General features: G+C 32.6%; 1 protein-coding gene across 1 annotated transcript; it reads left to right on the plus strand.

Annotated features, from left to right (window-relative positions):
* The first annotated feature begins 4,404 nt into the window (after positions 1-4,404).
* LOC145329198 (glutamine synthetase 2 cytoplasmic-like) lies at positions 4,405-15,649 on the plus strand. Its single transcript, XM_080173243.1, has 13 exons — positions 4,405-4,550; positions 8,208-8,343; positions 8,976-9,037; positions 9,331-9,406; positions 9,684-9,764; positions 10,148-10,287; positions 10,756-10,804; positions 11,375-11,439; positions 11,744-11,840; positions 12,368-12,472; positions 13,434-13,522; positions 14,854-14,932; positions 15,360-15,649. Exons 1-13 carry the CDS (start codon positions 4,471-4,473, stop codon positions 15,399-15,401), a joined length of 1,101 nt encoding a protein of 366 aa, XP_080029369.1. The 5' UTR covers positions 4,405-4,470; the 3' UTR covers positions 15,402-15,649.
* Positions 15,650-20,496: the final 4,847 nt, after the last annotated feature.

The following is a 20,496-nucleotide window of genomic DNA, read 5'->3' on the forward strand; positions in this document are numbered from 1 at the left end:
CCTGAAAAATATTTACCTATTCCTTTATCCCTGAGTAATATTGACCTATTTTTTTATTCCTGATTAAATTGACCTATTCCTTTATCCCTGATTAAATTGACCTATTTCTTTATTATTGATTAAATTGAATAAGGAATAAAGGAATAGGTCAATTTAATCAGGGATAAAGGGATAGGTCAATTTTACTCAGGGATAAAGGAATAGAGTTATATAATCAGGAATAAAGGAATAGGTCAATTTAATCAGGGATAAAGAGGGTAATATAATCAGGAATAAAGGAATAGGTCAATATTACTCAGGGATAAAGAAATAGGTCAATATTACTAAGGGATAAAGGAATAGGTCAATATTATTCAGGGATAAAGGAATAGGTCAATTTAATCAGAGATTAAGTAATAGGTTAAAATAATCAGGAATAAAGGAATAGGGTGATATCAGGAATAAAGGAATAGGTCAAAATTACTCAGGGATAAAGGAATAGGTCAATATTACTCAGGGATAAAGGAATAGGTCAATATTACTCATGGATAAAGGAATAGGTCAATTTAATCAGAGATTAAGTAATAGGTTAAAATAATCAGGAATAAAGGAAAAGGTCAATATTGCTCAGGAATGAAGGAAGAGGTTAAGATAATCAGAAATAAGGGAATAAGGCAATATTTCTCAGGTATAAAGGAAAAAATCAAAATTACCTAGGGATCAAGGAATAGGTTGATATTACTCAGGGATAAAGGAATAGGTCAAGATTATTCAGGGATAACAGAATAGGTAAAGATTACTCAGGGATAAAAGAATAGGTCAAGATTACCAAGGGATAAAGGAATAGGTCAAGATTATTCAGGGAAAAAGGAATAGGTCAAGATTACTCAGGGATAACAGAATAGGTAAAGAATACTCAGGGATAATAGAATAGGTCAAGATTACGCCGGGATAAAGAAATAGGTCAATATAATCAGGAATAAAGGAATAGGTCAATATAATCAGGAATAAAGGAATAGGTCAATATAATCAGGAATAAAGGAATAGGTCAATATAATCAGGAATAAAGGAATAGGTCAATTTAATCAGGAATAAAGGAATTGAATCAATATTTTTCAGAGATAAAGGAATAGAGTAATATAATCAGGGATAAAGGAATAGGTCAATATTACTCAGGGATAAAGGAATAGGTCAATATTTTTCAGGGATAAAGGAAAAGGTCATATTAATCAGGAATAAAGGAAAAGGTCAATTTAATCAGTAATAAAGGAATAGATCAATTTAATCAGGGATAATGGAATAGGTCAATATTTTTCAGGGATAAAGGAACAGGATGATATAATCAGGAATAAAGAAATAGGTCAATATTTCTTAGGAATAAAGGAATAGATCAATATTACTCAGGGATTAAGGAATAGGTCAATTTAATCAGGGATAAAGGAATAGGTTAAAATAATCAGGAATAAAGGAATAGGTCAAAATTACTCAAGAATAAAGGAAAAGATCAATTGAATCAGGAATAAAGGAATAGGTCAAAATTACTCAAGAATAAAGGAAAAGATCAATTTAATCAGGAATAAAGGAATAGGTCAAAATTTCTCAGGATTAAAGGAATAGGTCAATTTAATCAGGAATAAAGGAATAGGCCATTTTAATCAGGAATAAAGGAATTGAATCAATATTTTTCAGAGATAAAGGAATATTAATTATGAATAAAGGAATAGTTCTATGTTTCTCAGGGATAAAGGAATAGGTCAATATTACTCAGGGATCAAGGAATAGGTCAATATAATCAGGAAAAAAGGAATTGGCCAATTTAATCAGTAATAAAGGAATTAAGTCAATATTTCTTAGGGATAAAGGAATAGGTCAATAAAATCAGGAATAAAGGAATCGGTCAATATTTCTCAGGGATAAAGGAATAAGTCAATAATACTCAGCGATAAAGGAATAGGGTAATTGAATCAGGAATAAAGGAATAGGTCAATATTACTTTGGAATAAAGAAAAGGTCAATATAATCAGATATTAAGGAATAGGTCAATATTTCTCAGGGATAAAGGAATAGGGTAATATAATCAGGAATAAAGGAATTTGGTCAATATTTCTAAAGGATAAAGGAATAGGTCAACATAATCAGGAATAAAGGAATAGGTAATTTAATCAGGGATAAAGGAATAGGTCAATATAACTCAGGGATAAGTTTTACTTATGGATAAAGGATTAGGAAAATTATCATTCTGAGATAAAGGAATAAGAAAATTATTATTAATGGATGAAGGAATAGGTAAAATATTAATCAGGGATAAAGGAATAAGAAAATTATTAAGGGTTAAAGGAATAGGTAAAATATTATTCTGGGATAAAGGAATAGGTCAATATTAATCAGGGAATAGGGCAATGTAATTATCAAGGATAAAGCAATATGATACTTGTTACTTGTCCTCTATATATATAGAGTAGATGGTTGATAATAAAGCAGTGTCTACTAATAGTCATGTATATTTTATAACCATGACTATAGAGACTACCTTTTCTATAGTTATATAGAATATAAATTGTAGATGATTGATAATAAAGCAAGGAGTGTCTACTCTAGTCATGACTATAGTGACACTACTTTATGAATGATTGGAAATGGATAATTTCTGAGAATATAAGTAGCAAACACATGATCATAATTCAAAGAACATTAACCAGTGATTAAATAAGCAAAACAAATCACTAAATAATGTTCTATGAATTAAGGTAATATCTTTTTTCCAGAAATAACAATAATATCAATAACAAAAGATAAAACAATGAATTTTAAAGAACTGGTCGAAAAAATTAGTAAATTCAAAAAAAGACCATTAAAATGTGATTTAAATGTTGTTATAAATTAATTATATCATCATCTAATGACCCAAATAGAAATACAAAATGAAAATATTCAAATATGATTAATAAACTCTGCCATCATTATGTTATATGCTACTAGACCTAATATACAAGTGAGGGATGTGCACTAGCAACCAGCAGCGGTCAAATTATTCAGCGCATTTTTGGCGGTCAAATTGTCTTTGGGTTTTGACATATATTTTTAAAAGCATTCAATAATTTATCAGGCTTCGCTACTTATGGATGTTGTCTCTCTGTCTCTCTCTCTCTGTCTCTCTTTCTCTCTTTCTCTCTCTCTCTCTTTCTCTCTCTCTCTCTCTCTGTCTCTCGCTGTCTCTCTCTCTCTCTCTCTCTCTCTCTCGCTCTCAAACTCTCTCTCTTTCTGTATTAATCATTACTTCTATCTGATTTTATTTCTGATTATCTAACCCCTTTCTACTTTCTAACTACACGCCCTCGCCCCACTCTTTACATATGTGGGGTTGTTTCATAAAAACAACAAATATACAAAGATAGCAAATTTTTAAGCTTAAAAAGCACAGTAATGTTTTTATATAAAATAGTAAGTTTTTATGTCTGTAGCGAAGGATATCGTTAACCTCTGAACCAATATGGTCCTCCTTTAAATAGAAGCCACTTTTGGCTCCCGGGATGGTTTTATGCTATTGAATTTTTATTGCTATTAAATAGTAGAAAAACAATTGATCCCATCCCCCTTTTACCCCATACCCTTCCCTTCTACTGGATAAACTACCTCACCAATGAATGCGAGGGGAAATAGCAACCTAAATTGATTATAGATTATTAAAAAACTGTTGGTCAGTCGGACTTAGCCTTGTATTATAACGACGCAGAGCCATACTGAAATACTTATCCGCAGATAGTAAAATAAAAAAATCAAATAAATTCCTTTACAAAAAAAGGTTTATCCTGAGATGTTTAGAGGCCTCTAGGGGCGTAGCCGCTAATTGATATATATTTCTAGTATGTTTTGTTTACGATCAAGCGGAATTTTTTTTTTAAACACTAGAATTTTTTTCTTATTCGGTATATATCATGAGCGGTAAATCAAAATATTTGTTGTCTGTGTTTAAAAGGGTTAATTTTTTTTACATTTTGTACGAACATACACATATGTGAATTGTATAATAATCCAATTTCTAGGGTTTTAAAATATATTTATTTACAAAAGGTTTTACTGTTTGTTGCCTTATTTGTGTATTGTGATTTTTTAGTTGTGTTGTGCCTTAGAACTAAAGGGATATAAAGTGGTCAATCCGGTCTAATGAAGATTTATTTAGTCGGCACTAGCTCGAACACAGTGTAACACTAAGCATGTGAATGATAATTTAAAATTTATAGCATGTTAAATTCGTCCTCACAATTTCAAATTTGGCATACTAGAATAAAATATTAGAAAGCGCAGTAACTATAAAATCATTACCAAAAAGTTCATAAACCAATTAATCTATTTTTTGTTGTATATTTTTTTATTGGAATGTTGGTGTATAGGATGATTAGAATAAAAGTAATTGTATGTATAATTGTTTGTGCTCTGACATATAATTTGTACATTTAGCCCTTAACTGACGAAGTAATATTTTCAGATAAAATGTTTTCCAGCGCACAGCCTAATGCCCACACTGACAAAGTTGTCCTGCAGAAGTACCTGGCTCTTTCTGCTGGTTCCAGGTAAATATTTCATCAGGGATCTAAAGGGATAAGACAATGGCTGATAAATTGATACACATCCCCAATGATGATGCACAAAAATACCCATTCTGTAGATTAAATTAATGGTTGAAACATTTGGACACTCAACCTAATAAATCAACCAATTAAAATTGAAAGCCTGTTCCACAAAGTCAATAAGCTTACGAATGAGTAAATTATAAAAGGGGGAGGTAGGTTGTGCTAAAGACAGTAGTAGAACGATATGTGGATTCCTTATTGAAAAGAAAAATAAATATTAAACAAAAAATATTAGTGAAAAATATTTAGTTAATATTATCGTTCTACTACGGTTTTTAAGCCTTAAAACACACACCTTTACTGGATTTGAGAACAACCTACCTCCCCCTTTGGGGGATTTGTGTTATAAACAGCCAAATGTCTCCTCCCTCCCTGTATTTAATCCTTATACAAAAGTTAGAGGATGTCTTTCTATTTGTGTGTGTTGCTTTAAATTAAGGTCTCACCACTGGACCAAAAGGTTCTCCTTTACACTGAAGCTTCTTATAGTTCCAGAAGATGTTTATATTTATTCTGGGAAAGGGTACCTCAAACTTCCCTGAAAAATAATACCTCTGCCCCCCCCCCCCCCCCAAAAAAAAATGTTGTCCGATTTTAGAGCTTTGCTTTTATGAGTTTTGTCACCCTCAGTGGCGTGCACAAGGTTTTACCAGAAAATGTTGACAACCCCTTCATTATAAAATCGAGGGATGTATTTTTAGTCTAAGGGTTAATAACATTTCCCCTCCCACTAACTCAAAAGTAAAAAGAGAGGGAAAGGTTTCTGGTAGAATCCGTAAAGGTGTGTGTTTTAAGGCTTAAAAATATTAGTAGAACGATAATATTCACTAAATATGTGTATTTCTTATTGAAAAAAACTGTAGACAAAATTTTTCTTTAAAGTTAACATATATTTTTATCGGTCTACTACTTTTTTAACTTATACCTTTACAGATTTTACCAGAAACCTACCCCTCTCTTTAATTAGTTAAGTAGGGAGGGAAATTTTTTAACACATCCCATTTTTTTATTCTTTTTAAAAGCGAAGCTTTTCTATAATTAGGGTCGGTCCGTCCGTACGTCCGTCCGTCCGTCCGAGATAGTTAGCTTTTATTCGTTAATTTAGGCATGTTAGAATTGTCCTATCGATTTCAAACTTTGCATGGTGATTCCTGTAGTAGTTAGGTACGATTTAGAAAGCGTAGCAACTCTATAATCGTTACCAGAATGTCCGTACGTCCATTTTAAACATGTTGATTTTTTACTTTTTTAATAACAATTTTTTATGTGATAAAATCATCCGATTGATCTGATTTTTTTATTACTGATTCCTATTACTATAAGGTACAATATTATGAGCAAAGCATCTCTATAATCAAGTATTAAAAATGTCAGTATGTCCTTAAACAGAATTCTGTATTTAAGAAGTTTTGCAAAAAATTTACGTATAATTTTGTCAAACCTTATATTTTCATATTTTGTATATTCAGTTCTGACACTCAACAAAAGTTAATGTTCGTCTGTCATATCGTTTTAGAGCTTCGCTTTTATGGATGTTGTCATCCTTGTTACAAACTATATTTACAAGAGGGGGGGAGGGGAGGGTGGTGGAAGTTCTGATACTTTTGCATTAACACGGTCATAAACTACACCCCAAAAGAATCTTTTTTGTCAAATAACCTATCCTCTCACTCCTAAGACAAAGCCTTTACTTCGTTTTGACGCAAAAGTGTCAGAACTTCTCTCACCCCTTTGATACTAAGAAAATACGAAGGACGTACTGACGCACCCTAATTATTTATAGAGTAGCTTCGCTTCTAGAACTGGAATTATAAAATGTGTGTTGGAAGTATAATAGTATTTATGTACTATACGTTCAGGGATCTTGAGGGATAAGACAATGGATGTTAAATTGATAGAAATCTTCCCTATTGATTTTAATAATATTAAACCTTCTGTAGAATTATTTATTCAAATAGTTTGGAACCAAAATCATAATAAAAGTACCCAAAGTTTTTAAGCCAATGATTGATATGTGTTTATTTTACCTTGGGCATAAATCAGTGTAATTTTACATTCCATTGTCCCCTCCCTCCCTGGTGCTGTAGGAAGTGGTTTAAGAGATCATGTTGGCTAAGCGTGATCTGTAAGTGGAAATTTAAACTGGTTGCTAGGGCCAAAATAGGGACTGTTAATAGTGGTTTAAAGCAGTTTAGGGAAAAAACCCACTGTATCCTATTATATAAAGTAGTAAGCGTTTTTTGTCTGTCCCGAAGGATCTCGCTAACCACTGAACCGATATTGTTCTCCTTTACAGTGAAGCTTCTTATATGTCTTGGGAAGGTTTTAAACTATTTTTTGGGAGAGTGTCTTCAGCTTCACCCCCCTCCCCCCCATAAAATATTTTTTTTTACTCTTTTGAAACTCAACTTTAAAATAGGATGAGGTCGACTTTTCCCCCTCCTATCTTGAGTGCCCCTAGAGTCTTGGGTGTAGCCGCTAGTTACTAATATTTTACTTATGAAAGCTTCTTTTTTGGTTTGTTTCCTTATAAAAAATAAGAAAATTTCATAGCGTTTAGTTATTTTAGGGAATATTTTAGGAAAAAAAGTTAATAAAATTAAATTCTTTTTCTAAAATTACTCATAAGTAGCATTTATTCTAATTTAGAAATGTGCACGGGGTTTTGATGGGGGTGTATTTCTTGAGGAGGGGGGGGGGAGGAAAGGGTGATGCAGACTTTCCTTTTTTATGGGGAGGGGGGTGCCTTGGGTTATCGCCCATTGTCTTACCCTTTAAGATCTCTGGAGATTAGTATCTTAGAATGTGAAACTTAAGTTTGGGTCTAAGAACAAATAAAACCACTATTATCTCGGCTGTCAAAATAGGTATCAATAGCTGTTATCTTACTGTTATACTAAAGTCTTTAGAACCCTATTAAAAACAAGTTTCCAAATTAATGCCGAAATAAAGGATGTTATATATGTGATATGTATAAGGGTTTGAATATTTATAGAAATATACCTGTAATCCTTTTATTATAATATCATGTTTTTTTTTCTATCTTTGTGTCTGTCTTAATATCTCACTAATCGCTGGACAGATATGGTTCTCCTTTACAATGAAGCTTCTGAGTAGAGGTTTATATTTTATTTTGTCTGTCTTAATATCTCCATAAACGATGGACTGTTATGGTTCTCCTTTACAATGAATCTTCTGACTCTGAGTATAGGCTTATAATATATTTTTTTTTTGGGGGGGGGGGGGAGGATGTTATTTTGTTCATATCTATGTAAAAAATATTCCCCCTTAATAGTTTTGTTTACCTTTTTAAACCTAAAATTCAAAGTTGAAGACCCTCTTTCTCTTGGGCACCTAAATAAAACCCAATGCACGCCACTGATCCCAATCATCTTATTTAAATCTACACCCCGGCCTGCTATAGTTAGTCAGTCTGCTGAAATTTCTTGGCTTCTATTCAAGATAGCTTGCTGAAAGTTCTTGTAAACATTCCCATTACTATGGAGCTTTTTAGCGTATTAAACATTTAAGGCGGTCAGACAGCATTTAAGCAACTTTTCAGCTGCTTTTATATTACCAATTTGCACTTATGTTTAGCTACACCCAAGCCTGCTACATTTGGATAGACGGAACTGGCGAGGGGTTGAGATGCAAAACCAAGACCCTGGACTTTGTGCCCAAGTCTGTGGAGGATCTCCCCATCTGGAACTATGATGGCAGCTCCACATATCAGGTGATTACAGGGATCTAAAGGGATGAGACAATGGCTGATTAATAGATGTATATCCCCCAATGACGATGCACAAAAATACCCCTTTGTAGATTACAAATATTGGTTTAAATGTTAAGAAACTCAACCCAACCAATCTAAAATCTACTATAGCCCTCAAATTTGTTGAGCTAACGAAACGAAAACTTTACTGAAACTTTGGGGATTAGTTTAATAAGTAGCCTAAGTCCACTCCCTCACTGCCTTGTTGAGTACTGAAATAAAATTAAAAAGAAATTGGAGGGTTTTTTTTGTTTATTGCCCAAGGTCAGGATGTCCTTTTCCCTGACAAATTTGCAACTGATATTCATTTTTTATAGGCTTAAGGTCGTTATTTTGACACCTATGTATAACATGTCAAATTTGCAACCAAATTTGTATATATATTTTAAGCTGATTTTGGTAACTCTGACACCCACTTACAAACTGGAAATTTGCAACCAATATGTATTGTATATATATTTTAAGCTGATTTTGGTAACTCTGACACCCACTTACAACTTGGCAAATTTGCAACCAATATTTTGTAGGCTGATGGTCGAAACTCAGACCCCTACAACCATGTTAAATTTGCAACCAATATGAATTTATTCTAGGCTGAAGGTCGTAACTCTGACACCTACCTCCACCCCGTCAAGATGTACCCCGACCCCTTCAGGTGAGCTAGCAATTTGATGAGTCTTTTTGTCCAACCCTGTGGGGATACTTAATACTTAAGTAGGCTTAACCTAACCTTAATAAGCCCTAAATGCAATTCTTCAAAAACTATGGGGTAAAAAATATGATAATGTATTTGAAAATTAATAGTACCTTTCCCCCTTCCTCCCCTTATCTCATCTTTATCTTTATGTTAAAATTTGTAAAGGAAAAAATATGGTACCAACACACTTCAGCTTATTTTCATTGGGTAAATTGAAAACTACTTGGTTTAAATTGTAATATTTTGTTTAGAGGTGGAAATAACAAGCTTGTTATGTGTGAGACATACAAATACAACAAGGAACCAACTGAAACCAACCATAGGAAGGTAAATTGACACCTTTTTAGTAGATAGGATACTCCATAATTCACTTTGTCAGTCTGTCAGACATTCAGTAACGCTATGTGTGAATGTGATTTTTCCATCTGCTATTCAAGATAGATGGTGTTTTTTTTGTGAAAATCCCTAGGTATACAAATGAACATCTAGTTTTTAGTTTGCCCGTCGGTCTATCAGCTATGCTACAAAACATAAAATACGTGAGAAAAGTTAGACGTCTCTAAATATATTATCTCTTACTCCACCTAACCTAAGACTGTTTAAGGTGTGTCTTGAGGTTATGAACAAGGCGAAGGCTGCCAAGCCCTGGTTTGGTATTGAACAAGAGTATACTCTACTATCAGAGGTAAGGGTAGTACCAAGCCCTGGTTTGGTATTGAACAAGAGTATACTCTTCTATCAGAGGTAAGGCTAGTGCCAAGCCCTGGTTTGCAATTGAACAATATTTCACACTTTTATCAGAGGTAAGGCTAGTGCCAAGCCCTGGTTTGGTATTGAATAAGAGTGCTTTCACCCAAATTTTGTTCGGATAACCACCCTTCTCTTATTTTAACTTTTGGAAAAACTTATTTCCAACCTTTTCTAACTAACCTAAAATAAGAATAAAAGTTAGTTTGTTGCCCAAATGCAATATTAGTGAAAATCGAAATCTTAAACTTTTTAAATCTTAACAATTTCTCTGATTGACTAATTCAGCTTATGTCTCAAATATTTAAAATTATTGTCTAGGATGGACATCCTTTTGGGTGGCCCAAGAATGGTTTCCCCGGCCCCCAGGGACCTTACTACTGTGGCGTTGGGGCTGGCAAAGTTTATGGAAGGGATGTTGTTGAGGCCCACTACAGAGCTTGTCTATATGCTGGTATTAGGTGAGCATTGCAGATGCCTAGTTACGCTTTTTGTAGCGAAGCTTCTCTATATTTAGGGTTGTTCCGTTCGTAATTCATTTTAGACTTTGCATAGATTCCTGTAAGCCTAGCAACTTTGTAATCATTACCAGAATGTTCGTAGGTACATTTAAAAACTATAGATTTTTTTACCTTTTTGTCAACATTTTTTTATGTCCTATAAGTTTTCTATTCATCTGATTTTTGAAATACTCATTCCTATTACAACAAGGTACAATGTTAAAGCGTTCCAATAAAATGCTATTAAGCATCGATTATCCCTCCCCCTATCCATTATTTTTTAAACAATTTAATAAAAGGAGGGGAAGGATAGTTTGTTTCTTATACATTTATTCCTGTGGGTCCTAACCCGGCTACCAAGTTCCTAACCTGACCTAAAGCAATAAACATTATCTTTAAAACCAAGGTTTGAAATATAATTTTGTTCAGAATATCTGGTACTAATGCTGAGGTGATGCCTGCTCAATGGGAATACCAGGTATAATATTTTCTTTGTCTGTCTCTTTTGTTACTTAAGATCATTAAAATGGCTGCTTCCACTTAACATTTTAGTTTTTAAAAGAAAAAATTTAAAAAATCTTTATTTGGGGTGTTTTCTTTTCTTAAGACTATTTCTCTTGGCGGGTGGAGGTATCCTTCCCGAAACAAAATAGTTATAAACCTGTGAAGCTTCATTAAATTAGAGATTCATTTCGGTCTAATGGGTGGCTCAACATGTAGCGCATCTTCTGGGAGGTAAAAGGTTCGAATCTTAGCTTAGCACCGCGTCATAACTAAAGATTTTAAAACTGGTCCATCCTGCTTCATTGTCAAGTGCGCGACATTAATAGTTAGAGTAGGGGGAATGCCTTATCCCCAAACAGTCGCAACTCATTGCCATGCACAGTATGGAATTCTCAGGCAAAGGTTGTGCAATCCAAGAGATGGGTGTCAGATGGGTGTCACTGAACTATAACCCTATAACTGGGTGTACATTTGGCTCACCTTAGTTATCCTGGGTTGTTGGATCTGGCGTTTTATTGAAGGATAACAATTATTTTTATTCTAGGTTGGCCCAACTGAAGGTATTGACATGGGAGATGACCTCTGGGTTTCCAGATTTATCCTTCACAGGTAAACCATCCCAGGAATAAGACAATGGATAATAAATTGATATAATTCAGCAAAATGATTTACGAAATTTCCTTATGTAGATTACAATAAGTGGTTGAAACGTTTGGAGACACAACTTTATGAAACAAATAAATAGAAATCAAAAAAGTTGTTAAGTCAACGAATAAGAAAACTGTAATATAAAACTTTGGGGACTAGTGTAATAAACAGCCCAATGTCCCCTGCCTTCTTGTATGCTTAGTAATGCGAAAGCAGTTTCAGAGATTTTTATCAACAAAATATTTATTGTATTGTGTATGTATAGGGTTGCGGAAGATTTCGGTGTGGTTGTCTCCTTTGACCCCAAGCCCATGGAGGGAGACTGGAATGGAGCTGGAGCCCATACAAACTTCTCCACTGAGGTCAGCAGGGTTAGGTTAGGTCAATCACGCTACCCTAGACCTTGTGTAAAACGTAGAGCATTAATGAATGTAGAATATACGTGGATAATAGGACAGGGGAAAAATTGTTGCTACAGTGGTCCCATAAATATTGGTCAGTTCGTTAATTCATAGGGAGAGAAGGGGATGGTAATTGTTATATTAGCCCACTGGAAGTTTCACTTTATTAGAGAACATGAAAATCTGGTATATGATCTAAGTATTAATATATCCCCATTGGTTAATCACGCAACCTGTAACTTAGTATCAAATGTATAGCATTTGCAGTTATCGCCGGGTTAGATGTGTGGGTTCGAATTTCTGCTAAAACTGTGTCATAACTAAAGACGTTCAAAATGATTAAAAATGTGCAGCTTACATTGTTATTATAGGGGGAATGGTTAGGCTTTAAAGTATAAAGACTAGGATTTACAATTAAAGGTTTTCATTTTAATATCCACGGAAAGCTGTCCATGATACGATACGACAAATAACTTTTTATAATTTAGCCAATGAGAAACCCCGGAGGCATGGAGGCTATTGAGGCAGCCATCGACAAGATGTCCAAGCACCACATCAGACACATCAAGGCATACGACCCCAGGGAGGGCAAGGTTAGTTATTGAGATGCTTCGCTGCATATTCCGTATATAAAAGCAATAGGAAGTCTGCTGTTGTGATTTTAAGGTGGGGCTATAGCACTTACACATCCAGCAAATTTACAGTTGATGTATTTTTGGCAAAATGTTTTCTTCCTTTTTCTCATGCCAAGAATACATCCAACACTGGCAAAAATACATCCAATATTTTTATACTTTTAAACTGTTTATTTGCATTTAAAAAAATAGATACATTAATATAGTTTAAATCTTTATAATGCTTTTTATTTTAACCTGACAAATATATTATAACTTAAATAATATACAAGTGTGTAGTTCTCGTAAGTATTTTACATTAAATTTCTATGGATGTATAAATGCCAGTGTTGCATGTATTTATGACATATAATTGAAAAAGTATGGATGTGTAAATGCCAGTGTCAGATGTATTTTTGACATATGAATAAAAATATTAGATTTATTTTTGCCAGTGTTGGATGTATTTATGGCATGAGAATCGATTTTACTGTCATTTATACAGTAAAAATTAAGTTTGTCATAAATACATCCATTGCACTGGCGAAAACACATCCACTGTAAGTTTGCTGGATGTGTAAATGGCAGTCCCCCTTTAAGGTTGAATATCCGGTGGATAGGAACTGGTTCTCATTTATACGAAAAAACTATGTCTAGCATCGTATTATATCCAGCTTTCTACGAATATAAAAATGTACGATCAAAGATTAAAACCAGTTTTTTTAGCCCCGTCCTATAATTGTACATTCTAATTCTGCGGAAACCTGTTTATAATACAATAAGAGAAATAATTATTTCGTTTTCTTAAAAACTTTGGGGACCTTAATTTATTGGTAAACCTGAAATTCTATATAAGGGGTAATATTGTAACCATTTAATTGGGGGTATACAACTTAATTGTCCATTGTCTTATCCCTTAAGATCCCTGCATATTTTTTAGGACAATGAAAGACGTTTGACTGGAGCTCACGAGACCTCCTCAATCCATGATTTCTCAGCTGGTGTTGCCAATAGAGGCTGCTCCATTAGGTAACAATTATCAAAACCCTCAGAATTATCGTAAATTACAGCAGCGAGTCTGCTTGCTTGGGTTCGAGCCTAGTCCACACCGAGTCCTACTGCTACTATGCCAGATGCGCGTCAATTAGACAGAGGGGGAATGCCTTTGTGTAAAACATGCGCATCTTATTACCATGTAAAGTCAGGACTTCAAACAAAAATTGTGTTATCAGTGAGTTGGTTGTTTAAAGGTTGTATGTCCATATACAGGGTGTTTTTTTTTAATAAGACAAAAATATTATCTAATTTAACCCACTTGCCATTGACAGAAGTTAATGATCTATATCTTAATTTCTTCATTGGGTTGGGGAGTTTTGTATAAGAAAAAAATACTTAGCGATTTTCAACAAATTATGCCTAAAAACCGGTTTTTCCAAAGTACCTATTATTGGAAGATTTTTGGATAATGACAAATTTAAAGGGTGTGAAAAAATGCATACATTTTAAAATTCAAATTGCGCAGCTTGTTATAATAGTAGAAAAATGCTATGCATACCGTTAGAATCGTCATATACTCTAGTTTTTGGAAATATATATTTCATACTTATGCTATTTGTAGTATAAAAGCTACGTTGGAAAATGTGAGAAAGGTTGAAAAGTTTTAAGTCAGTTGGGACATTTTACCACGTAGCTCCTGATTTAAGCGTAGCACAGGAATAGTTCTTTAATATCTAAAAACCTGAGTTTATGACGATTCTAATGGTGTGCATAACATTTTTCTACTATTAACACAGGCTGCGCAATTTAAATTTTTAAAATGTATGCATTTTTGCACACCCTTTAAATTTGTCATGATCCAAAAATCTTCCAAAAATAGGTACTTTGGAAAAACCGGTTTTTAAGGCATAATTTGTTGAAAATTGCTAAGTATTTTTTTCTTATACAAAACTCCCCAACCCAATGAAGAAATTAAGATATAGATTATAAACTTCTGTCAATGGCAAGTGGGTTAAATTAGATAATATTTTTGTCTTATTAAAAAAAAACACCCTGTATATCCTGCACAGCAATGAAGCAAAATTTGTTTTAGAGATGCACCAACTTAATATCTCGTAGTTTTTATCAATAACTTTAAATTAAAAACCTAGCATCCAGAAACATACATTTTTATAATAATAGAAATGGCTGAAAACCTACCCAGAACCTCTTTAAATCTTCTCTAAAATGGAGAACCTCATAGAATTAATTTTTAACTAATAAAAAAAATTTATATAGTACGGTTTATACCATAAACAAATGGGCAGTAATACCATATTTTTTTAGAAATCCTGTTACTTTTTTATAAATATTTGTATATATAGGATCCCTAGAGAGGTTGCTGAGAAGGGGTACGGATATCTGGAGGACAGAAGACCATCTTCCAACTGTGATCCTTACAGGGTAATTAATTCTTGTTTTCCTCTAAATCATGGCTGCGAACCAGTGGCTTTTGAGTAAAACTGCCTATAAGGAAATAGGTTCTCTTTTTGAGACAAGAGTAGTTGCGCCCGTAGCATCTTATGGCTTCGTGTTTAAAGTAGGTAGAAGGATTGGGGAAAAAAAATAACTAAAACTCTTCATTTTTATTACTCAAATATAGGTTGCTGACATGGACACCATTTGTTTGTCATTTCGTTCATCCAGTAGGCGAGGAGGGGGTAGGGTTAAGGGGGCGGATGAGAGGATCATTATTTTATCCAGCTACAATTTTCACTTTATAAGAGTTCATGATAATCTGGTGTAAGATCTAAAATATAAAAATATAGTAGCAAACCTAAAATCATTACCTTATTCAGATAAAAGCGTAGTAACCCTATACTTATTTTAGGTAACCGCCGTGATTGTTCAAACAATTTGTCTGGAAGAATAAACATAAATCTCTTCCAACGAAGTTGACAGCAATCCTTAGCTTGGCTCGGAACAGATTCTTCAAACCAGTTTTGGATTTTAACAATCTAAAACTTATTATAATTACCTAACATTTTATATGTTTTTACATATTATATTTACTATTATGTTGTTTTAAATTTTATTTTTATATATATATATTGTAACTTAGTATCGTGAATTATAAACGCAAGATATGAAATATTTATTTAATAAAGTAAGATGAAATTATATTTTTGCTTTTTTTGGTCAATAATGATGTTATTTCAACTTATTAACATAAGTTTCTCAAAAAAACTACATTGTAGGTATAAGAAACAAATAGATCAACTAGATTGATTGAAAATTTAATCATTTATATTTATCAGTAGTTTCCTCCCATAGCAAACTAACAAACAGACTAGCATACAAAGTTTAGTTGAACCATATATTTTTTTGACAGGATATCCGGCTGATTTCTAACGCCGGTTATTCGGTTTCGGCCAACGTTCGATATCCGGAAAATTACCGGATATTCGGCATTAACAATCGGCCAGATATCCGGCATAACCCTAATACAAAATGTAATAAAGTAAATTGACGATAATATCCATTAATTCACACCTAGCCTTTTTTCAGAGTAATCGAGCATTAAACAAAAATTATCTATTCGTAAAATCGATGTTCAAAAATCAGAGTACAAACTAGCATAAAAACTGAACCTATTGAGCAGACTTTCTTTAATACAAATTATAACGTATGAAGCTTTTTTAGTAACTAGGCCCTTCTGCCAAACAAAAAGGAAATCTACTCTCAAAATTAAATAATAAAATAACATGTTTTTAAGCACAAGGTTTTTTTAAGGGGGGGGGGGGAATTTCGGGTATTAGACAAAAAACATGAAAATTGATTAAAAATAGACCTCAATAATCGAATTTGAAGCAAAAGTGACATCTTTGCAAAAAATCTTGACTACATTTTAACTTTAAAAAAATCGATGAAAAAAGGCCAAACAAGCGTTACAATTCATAATTAGTATAGGTTATTGGGATTATCCACAAAAAAAATCATAAAGATCGGACTATTCCTCCTATGTCAAAAGTATTTTTTCTTCAAAGGACCAGAATTTTTAATTTTTTCTCGCAAAAATTTGCTTCAATAATAGTTAGAGGCACCGGCTAAAAAAACTGGTTTTAATCTTATGATTGTACATTTCTATATTCGTAGAAAACTGGATATAATACGATGTTAGACATAGTTTTTTGTATGGATGAGAACCGGTTCCTATCCACCGGATTCGAATGAATACGAGAATAGTTATTTCTCGTATCGTATTATAAACGGCTTTCCGCGGATATAGAATGTACAATTATAAGATTTAAACTAGTTATTTTAGCCCCGTGGTGCCGAAGGCACCACCGGCTAAAAAAACTGGTTTTAATCTTATGATTGTACATTTCTATTAGGGTTGGGCCGGATACTTTTTTGGCCGGATACCGGATATCCGGCTGATTTCAAATGCCGGATATCCGGTATCCGGCCGGATATCCGGTATCCGGCCGGATATCCGGCCAACGCCGGATATCCGGCAAATATCCGGTTATCCGGCCAAATTACCGGATATCCGGCTAAATTACAAGATATTAAAGTAGCAAAAAATATTTATTAATAAACTTAAAAAATAATAAAATTTGCATATTCAAAAAATGTTCTTCTATCTTCAATAATAAGAAAATTATAGCCATTTAAAATTTTAAAAGGCAGAGATTTTTGGTGTAAAATATAAAAAAAGTTACAGTCGGATATCCGGCCGGATAGTTTCAATATCCGGTATCCGGCCAGATATTGAAAATGGCCGGATATCCGGCCCAACCCTAATTTCTATATTCGTAGAAAACTGGATATAATACGATGCTAGACATAGTTTTTTCGTATTCATGAGAACCGGTTCCTATCCACCGGATTCAAATGAATACGAGAAAAAGGTTTTTACGGATCAGTTCTAGGTCTTACCAATTTTTGTGCAGGTCAATCTTTACATGCCTACTAAAATAATTTTTGAAATTTTTTTTTTCGTCCGACTTTGAGACCCAATAAGTACCCTTAATATTTATCTCACAAAATTTTCATTTTATACTTTCTTGTAGGTAATTTAATAAGGAACAAATTTGCTTTTATGTTTTTTTGTCATTTGAAAGGAACATGGAGATAAAGGTCATTTTATGAAGGTAGGTCGAAATTACCGAAAATAGCCCCTTACCGAAACTTTCCCCGCCTTACCCTACTAATGGTTTATAAAGACGCAAAAACATCAACTAAAACTTATTTTTTTTTATTGTTTATTTCAACAATATCTGCATGTGACTAAGGGGGGGGGGGAAGTTTGTACAGTTATAGGAAATGAAAATTCGGTCCCAAATTTTGGCCTGGCCGTTTGGGCTTGTTTTTATAGTTATCAACCTAATTCTTTTTGTAAGCTCTCTTATATGATTGGATCTACCTGTAAAATTTTGAAAATTGAATTTTGGGACTTTCCCTCTAGGGGCTAGTCGGGCAAAAGACCCCCCCAAGCACTAAAATTTTAAGTTTTGAGCTTATTTTTAAAGATATCGAGCTGATTTTTTTAATGGAACCTTTTATTACATAGATGAGTTGATTAGCCACCCCATATTTCATTTTTGCACTTTACTTCTAGGGGCTTTTGGAGTAAAAAAACCCCCCCAAATAAAAATTTTTTAAGTTTTGAGCTTACATGCCCCTAGAGGTAAGGTGCAAAAATGAAATATGGGATGGCTAATCAACTCATTTATGCAATAAAAGCTTCCATTTAAAAAATCAGCTCGATATCTTTAAAAATAAGCTCAAAACTTAAAATTTTAGTGTTTGGGGGGTCTTTTGCACCACTAGCCCCTAGAAGGAAAGTCCCAAAATTCAATTTTCAAAGTTTTACAGGTAGATCCAATCATATAAGAGAGTTTACAAAAAGAATTAGGTTGATAACTATAAAAACAAGCCCAAACGGCCAGGCCAAAATTTGATACTGAATTTTCATTTCCTATAACTGTACAAACTTCCCCCCCCCTTAATAATAATAATAATTTTATATAAATATCAACAATTTTTTTCTTCACTTTACACCTTCCATAAACCGGTTTTGAAAACTTTGAAAGAACCTTTGTAGGAAAATATAATGCTATAAAAATCTGCTAATTATTGGTTGCATAGTGTAGAACCAACAAATCAATATATCCAAGTTTTTAAAGCCAAAATTAAAGAAGGGGTTATCAAATTTTGGGTTATAGTGTTATTTTCAGTCCAAAATTCTCTCCCTCCCTGTAAAATTAAAGTTAAAACTATTATTTTTGTAAGTGAAAATAAAATGTTTGAGGTCAAATCAAAGTTTTCAAATGCGGTTCACGGGAAGGAGCGATTTTATCATAACCGGATAACTTCATAACAAGTTTGGTATACATTTCCAAAAGTTTTTAGTAACAAAAAATAAGGAAACCTTTTTTTGCTTTAATTTTTTTTTTATAAATGGCTAAATTTAAAGGGTTACCTCTATAAAAAGCATTTAACAAATTCAGGAACTTAAAAACAATATATATTTATCGCAACGTAATTTAAAAAGCTTTTCGCGGATGTAATGAAAAATTATGAGATAAAAATTAGTTTTGTTAGCCCGGAGGGGCCGTGTTTCTGGTTTTAATCTCATAATTTTATTCTTATATCTGCGGAAAGCTGTCTGTAATACAATGGATTAAATAACTATTAAACACAGGAAGAATTTAAAAGTCACTGAAATTGTTAAAAATACTTTTTAGTAGAACTATCCTATTTCAAATATTTGACTTTAGCCTCCTATTAACATAATAAAATAATTTCAATAAAATATCACAACTAAATCACAAGTATATATTCAAAAAATATTAAATCATGCTAATGAAACAAAACTTCGATGTTTTTTTCTGATTATTATAAAAATAATGTTTAAATTTTTAACTGGCAAAACTCTATTGGAAATTGATTTTGGCGAAATTTGTTTTAATACGATATTTACATCATATACTTATATTACATATATACATATAAATGACCCCCAAGAATTAATGGCAATAATAGGGGACATCCAAAATTGAGCTGTAAAGTGTTAAGTACATCTTCAATGATGTTACACAAAATTACCCCGTCTGTAGATTACATTTATTGGTTGAAACGTGTGGAAACTCAACTTAATAAACCAACCAATCGCAATTTAAAACTACTCGCTTGTGAAAAGTCACCTTAACACTAAATTGTCGTACAAATGTACAAAATATCAAAAGTAATAAATAAATAAATGGGCACCCTAAAAAATATCACAATAGACAAAAAATAATAAAAACTAAGAAAAAAATCTCTTTTAATTTGCATTGAAAAATAGATTTTTAAAAATATGGCATAAAAGACAAGAATTTATAATAAAATTTGATAATTTATAAGAATTTTTAAATTGTTATGAAGTTAGTCGATGATAGGGGGATCTCAAAAAAAGCTATTGCTTATTTTTACAACATAAAAATCTTGGTTGTATCTTTTTTACGTACAATAAGTTGTAAGAATAAACATTTTTTTCTTTGAAATCCGCCAACAATAATAATATATCAATTGCATAGCAAAACAGCTGGTGAAAAATATTAGCAGTTCTCATAATTTCAATTTTATTTCTTTAAATATTTTTTAAGGGATTAACTTAATAAATGCGTTCTATAATATAAAAATGTTAAACCTTAGATTTTGGAAATAAAATTGAAATTGTAAAGAAATAAAAATAATGCGCAATAAAACCGGTTTTCACGCGGGAAAACTGGCAAATTAAGCGCCATAATTAATTGTGTATGTTTAATATGAACTTTTAAAGAAAAAATCTTCAAAAATTTATTTAAACATGAAAAATATAACTTTTATTAGCTCAACTATACTAAATTATAAAAATTAGACTAAACTAAAAAATAAGCTCTCTAAACCCTAACTAAATATGCATTATATAAATATGTTTTTGGTAAGTAAGTACAATATTCTTAGTTATGACAATATTATTTATAGTTTACTGTATAATC

This window comes from Acartia tonsa, chromosome 10 (assembly GCF_053477335.1).
Source record: "Acartia tonsa isolate MP-2025a chromosome 10, ASM5347733v1, whole genome shotgun sequence".
Lineage (NCBI taxonomy): Eukaryota > Metazoa > Arthropoda > Copepoda > Calanoida > Acartiidae > Acartia > Acartia tonsa.